Source organism: Hylobates moloch, unplaced genomic scaffold, assembly GCF_009828535.3.
Source record: "Hylobates moloch isolate HMO894 unplaced genomic scaffold, HMol_V3 SCAFFOLD_4, whole genome shotgun sequence".
Taxonomy (NCBI): Eukaryota; Metazoa; Chordata; class Mammalia; order Primates; family Hylobatidae; genus Hylobates; species Hylobates moloch.
The window spans coordinates 96,257,388-96,263,387 of NW_026652279.1; the positions used below are offsets into that span (position 1 = coordinate 96,257,388).

Below are 6,000 nucleotides of genomic sequence, written 5' to 3' on the forward strand. Positions count from 1 at the left end.
GGCATGAGCCGCTCTGCCCAGCCACCACTTGTTTTTTAATAACAGCCATCCCACTGGGTGTGAAATGGGATCTCACTGTGGTTCTGATTTGCACTTCCCTAATGACTAGTGACATCAAGCTTCTTTGCATACACTTGCTGGCTTTTGTGTATCTTCTTTGGAGAAATATCTATTCAAGTACTGGAATCTACTCATACCAAGGTTGCATATTAGTAATTAGCTAAAGGAATAATTTCAGGATGCTTTGTAAATGTAAAGGATGTGATCATGCTATTATTTAAAATTCTAGCTGGGTGTGGTGGCTCATGCCTATAACCCCAGCACTTTGGGAGGCTGAGGCGGATGGATCACCTGAGGTCAGGAGTTCGAGACCAGCCTGGGCAACATGGTGAAACCCCCATCTCTATTAAAAATACAAAAATTAGCTGGGTGTGATGGCACACGCCTATAGTCCCAGCTACTTGGGAGGCTGAGACAGGAAAATCACTTGAACCTGGGAGGGGGAGGTTGCAGTGAGCCAAGATTGTGCCACTGCACTCCCGCCTGGGCGACAGAGCAAGACTCCATCTCAAAATAAAATAAAATTCTGTTTAAACTATTTTCGGGAAAGTACCCTGTAGCAGGAAGGAGAGAAAATACTGAAGAGTTATAAAATTCCCAAAGGATAGAGTGTATACTTTATTTTAAATGTGAAGTAACTATTTTCTGGATGGAGCATTGAAAGAGAAATAATTCCTCTTTTATAAATAGATAGAAGACCAAATGACCAGGCTATGTTCTCCGAGTTGCCACTCTGTCTCGGTCAAATGGCAGCAACTCAATCCAGATGTGCCCGAGGCCCTGCAGGCCCCAGCCCAGGTGCCGTCCTTGTTTCGCAATGATCGACTCCTTGTCTATGGATTCATTCCTCACTGCACACAGGTAAGAAGGCGCGGAGTTTGTTATTCTATGGGAAGACCAATATATTTTGCTAACTTTTTTTCTGTCTTCTTCCCTCCCCTTCTCACCAGCAGATTTTCTTCTTCTGGGAACACAGCTGGTGGTTAGCCAGCGCTTTGGGGAGGCTTCTAGTTTTTATTGAAAGGGGAGAGGAAATCACCAAAAGAATTTCTGTTAAACCAAGACACTGCAGAGTAGAAAGGCTAATGAGGAATTTATTTTTTTTCCCATTTCAGGCAACTCTGTGTGCACTAATTCAAGAGAAAGAATTTTGTACAATGGTGTCGACTACTGAGCTTCAGAAGACAACTGGAACTGTAAGATTCAAAACCTAAACTATCAACCCATTGTTTGAAAGTTATGATTTTATATTTCCATATATAATGCTCTATGTCAAGCTTGTCCAACCCATAGCCCAGGGCAGCTTTGAATGCGGCCCAACACAAATTCGTAAACTTTCTTAAAACGTTATGAAATTTTTTTGCTAGTTTTTGTTTTCAGCTCATCAGCTATCTTTAGTGTTAGTGTATTTTATGTGTCACACAAGACAGTTCTTCCTCTTCCACTGTGGCCCAGGGAAGCCAAAAGAATGGATACCCCTGCTGTCTGTACTTCCTTTGTTGTTTTCCTGTGTTGAAATTTCATTACACAATATGGAGATGAGCTATATGTACAAATGAGTATACTTTGCTTCAGTTTCTAACGCAGCACTTCTTCATCGGGGTAGTTTGGTCTAGGTGTGTCTATATGGGCATCAGTGGGTGGCAATAACTGCAATTAAGTATGGCTTTTATGCATGGAAATTTTGCTAGAGAGGTTCTCAAAGATGTTCACGACTCAATAAAAGTTACATGCCACTGGCCTACTGATGCTATTTAGAAATACTAGTTATAATAATACTGGACTAAGAGTAGATCATATCATATGTTGAGGATGTGGGTTTATTTCCTTTTTTGATTAAAAGCAAATGAATTATGAAAGAAAAAATTCCTGTTTCCCAAATACACCATTTCTGGTTTCCAGATATGTGTTTTTCCCAACCAGTTCTCTGACACCAGTTGCATGTCCTACAATTTAATTCAATTCTGACACTAGCCGCCTGGGGTTGGCACAGACCTCACAGGGTGAGGGCTCAGTCCCACAAGACTGGTTCCAACTCCAGACACCAGTAGCAAGTAGCAGGTCCCCAGGTTACCCACACTTCTGGTCAGCTCCAAGTCAGTGTTCCCACAACCCTTTCTCAGGTTCATTAATTTGCTGTAACAGCTCACAGAACTCAGGAAAAGTTTACCTTAGTATTACTGATTTATTGCAAAGAATATTATAAAGGATACGAATGAATAGCCAGATGAAGAGGTATATAGGGTGAGGCCCAGAATAGTCCCAAGCACAGGAGTTTCTAACACACAGTTGGGGTGTACCATCCTCCTAGCACATGAGTGCTGACCCAGAAGCTCCCTGAACCGCTTTAGGTGGGGTTTTTAATGCAGGTTTCATTACAAAGTCCTGGTTGATTAAATCATTGGCCATTGGTGATTAACTCTCGCCTCTCTGGAGGTTGGGGAGTGGGGCTGAGGTTCCAGCCCTCTAATCATATGGTTGGTTCCCCAGCAACCAGCCCTCATTCTAGGGACTTTCTAAAAGTCACCTCATTAACATAAACTCAGGTGTGGTTGAAGGGTCCTGTTAGGAATAACAAATACATATATTTCTTATGTCTGTAGGGAAGTTCAGATTTTCCCTCTGAAGTTTCCATGTTTGGTCTATAAAATAATCCAACAATAGATTAACAGGGGAAAAGACATGCAGATGTCGTTATATGTGCAGGAGCCAAATGAGACTCAAAGAAGGGCCAGATGAGTGAAGTTTCATACTGTACAGAGGCGGGTAGGATTGTGGGGCTCCTTGGGGGAGGTGGGGACCGGTTGTGGGAGGGTGAGGGGAGGAAACACATGGTGAGCAAAGCTTTCTTGTGATGCAGATAAAGTCTGGCAGGCAGCAGCTGTCAGAGAGAATAGAAGCACCTCTGGTAACAGTTTCTCTATCATCCCTTTAAAGTATCAGACTTTAGCCTCCTCTTCCTGGGAGTTCATCTTTCCTAAATCTGGATAAGGCAGATAAGGGGGTCTCAGAGAAAGCCTGTTTGCATCTGTTGTTTGCTTCACTGACATAGGATTCCTCTGCAGATGCAAATATTCCCTACAAAAGGACTACTTTTCAGAGCTACTCCTGTGTCTGCTGTCCCTCTGAATAGCATCTCAAAATATGCCAAAGAAGTCTCTTTTGGGGTGGCCTATTTTAGCTTTTCGCATATCACAATATCACAAATTATTACCAAGAAGTTTGTAATATTTGCACTGGTACTGAATCCGCTATAGTTTAGCCTTGAAAGTTCCTAGCCTATATATGCTATTTATGTATTTTTTTAATTCAAAGGAGTATTAGTATAACCAGATAAATCATTTCCCAGACATTGCTGGGTTTTTTTCTCAAAAGCGTACAGCTTACTTTTCAGCACTAAATCGGTATCATTGACTTATTAGTTGTCAGTGACTTATGTATAGAACTTAAGCTCTATATTGCTTTAAAAATTAGACCTTTGTGGGTAATGATAAGGGAGAATAAATTAAAGGTATATTTTTAAAAATTAGAGCTAAGGGGGAAAGAAGGTAAAATAATTTTACCTGGGAAGAGGTCATTTTCCATAAAGTCACAGCAAGTTGTACTTCCTCTGTGAGGAGCAGCCTTATCAATGACAAAATTACAAGAGTTGGAATGAAGGAAAGTTCCATCTCTCAGTTGTTGGAGAGGAAGCACCTGGTGGTGCACAGAGTCCTCACCCTGCAGAGTGCAGACCATGTTCATGGACGGGCATCCCAGCACCAAGGTGGCTCTTCCTGTGGTAGAAAAGAAGTTTTGAATTTTTTAAATAAAATGAATTGGCAAAATGGCCTTTTATAGAAAAAGCAAAACTCTAGGGACAGAAAGCAGATGAGGAGCTGCCAGGGCTTGAGGAAGCTACACAGGGGCACAGAGGAACTTTTCAGGGTAAAGAGAATGTTCTGTGTCTTCAACAGTGGTCAGACAACTGTATACATCCCTTAAGACTCATCAAACTGTATATTTAAGAGGAGTGCAATTTTACTGTATGCAGATTATACCTCCATTTTAAAAATGATGTTCTTTGGAAGTCTTTTATTAGAAGCCATGTGAATATTTTTTTCCTTTGCTGCTTAAACACAGATGATCCACAAGCTGGCAGCCCGAGCTCTAATCAGAGATTACGAAGATGGCATTCTTCACGAAAATGAAACCAGTCATGAGGTTTGTTCTTTTCATTGTAAAAATGATTAGACATTCTTCTTGAGCATTCTTTACATTGATTTATCTGTGGAAATGGAAAGTGAGGTCAGCTGCGTGGAGAAGGAGACTGTGGTGTTAGGGCATTCATCACTGTATCTGTGGCACTGTGCCTGGGATGTGGGGTATGCGGTAAATGTTTGTTGAATGAATTAACAAAAGAGTGGATGTCGGTGGTTTCCGGAAAATTCTGTAATGTTTTACTTATCAGAAAAAGCCCAAGGGCTTAGAGAACACTTGGTGCGTGCCTGTAGTGGACGTCACCTCAGATCTCTCGTGTGGTAGCGTTAGTATTCCCATATTACTGATGAGAGGCCTGAGTGTGAAATGGTGAGTGACCTGCCAAAGCCCACCCGACTCCCCCCGTGCTGTGCAGACCAGGGCCTCAGCAGAGGGGCCTCTCAGCCAGGCCACCGGGACTGCCCAGCTGTTCTCTCAGGGACAAGATCTTCAACAAGGCTGTGAGCGTTAGTCCTCAATGCCATCCCCACAAGAAGGTGCCAGCGTGACAGGCCCTGGAGACCCCCACAGTCAGTTCTAGTGACAGATGGTCACCTGGTGGTCTCCCTATTCTCTTCAGATGCCCCTGGGTTGGCAGGCTCTGTGTGCTGTTTTGTTTAAGGCCCTTTTATCCTGAACAAGTCATTCCGTCTTTCCAATTCCTCAGCTTTAAATTGGGAGCCACAGACTGTGAAAGAATGAGGAAGCCCACTGCCCGGGAGAGCTCTCTGTGAACTAGAGGGAGCTGCATAACGAAGAGCGACATTTTCTATGGCTAAATCAGTTCATCTCATTTTAGAGGGAACATTGAGCCACCGATTTAGATGGGACCTGCAATTCAATATTTAGTCGGAAATACAAATCTTAAAATGATGTACCGACATAGCTAAATAGAAATAAACAAAACAGGACATAACTTATGTTTTATTCTATCCTAGATGAAGAAACAAACCTTGAAATCTCTGATTATTAAACTCAGTAAAGAAAACTCTCTCATAACACAATTTACAAGCTTTGTGGCAGTTGAGAAAAGGGTATGTATTCTTGTTAGAGGTTAAATTATTTTATTTATATTTCCACGTTAAGAAAGTCACCCTTGCTTTGATGGTTCACGACGACACGCACGCCCTGGGCCTGTGAAGCGTGGGATGCAGACAGGCCAGCAGGCCCCACGAGTCCCAGCCTCCCATTCGTGGGGGGCTTCGGTGTTGGGACTTAGGGTGATCTTTCTAAATGAGTTGAGTATGTTATCATTTTAATGTTATAATTATTAATAATTAGCTAATGCGTATTTTTCGGATACACTATAACTTTGTTACAGTTTTGGCATTTATTGTCTTTTATTAATCCAAGACCCTCAAAAAACAGAAAAGGCCTGGGTTCCCTGAGAGCCCCTTCCCCATTCATAAGTTTAAGGGGAAATTTCACGTAACATGCCCAGCACAGTGGCCAGCACGTGCCAGTGCTCCGTAAAGAGGAAAGTCACTCTGCCTCCCCACTTTCCCTCACGCTTGTGGCCCATGGCACAAGCTCCAGTCCCACACACCAGCGTATCCCAAACCAACACCCACAGGCTTTAGAATGTGTAATCATCATAGAGAAATAAGGCCCGGGGGTGGAGCCAAGATGGCCAAATAGGAACAGCTCCGGTCTCCAGCTCCCAGCCCCAGCGACACAGAAGACGGATGATTTCTGCATTTC

The 6,000-nt window shown here is 42.8% G+C and overlaps 1 protein-coding gene across 3 annotated transcripts in view; it reads left to right on the top strand.

The window, feature by feature from the left end:
* Window positions 1–6,000, top strand: part of PARP4 (poly(ADP-ribose) polymerase family member 4) — a 109,473-nt gene that overhangs the window by 96,696 nt on the left and 6,777 nt on the right. For all 3 annotated transcript variants that reach the window (XM_058437767.1, XM_058437766.1, XM_032150642.2), the window contains exons 26-29: window positions 751–921; window positions 1,176–1,256; window positions 4,183–4,263; window positions 5,238–5,333. In XM_058437767.1, coding sequence (XP_058293750.1) covers window positions 751–921; window positions 1,176–1,256; window positions 4,183–4,263; window positions 5,238–5,333 — 429 coding nt within the window. The remainder of the gene's footprint in view (window positions 1–750; window positions 922–1,175; window positions 1,257–4,182; window positions 4,264–5,237; window positions 5,334–6,000) is intronic.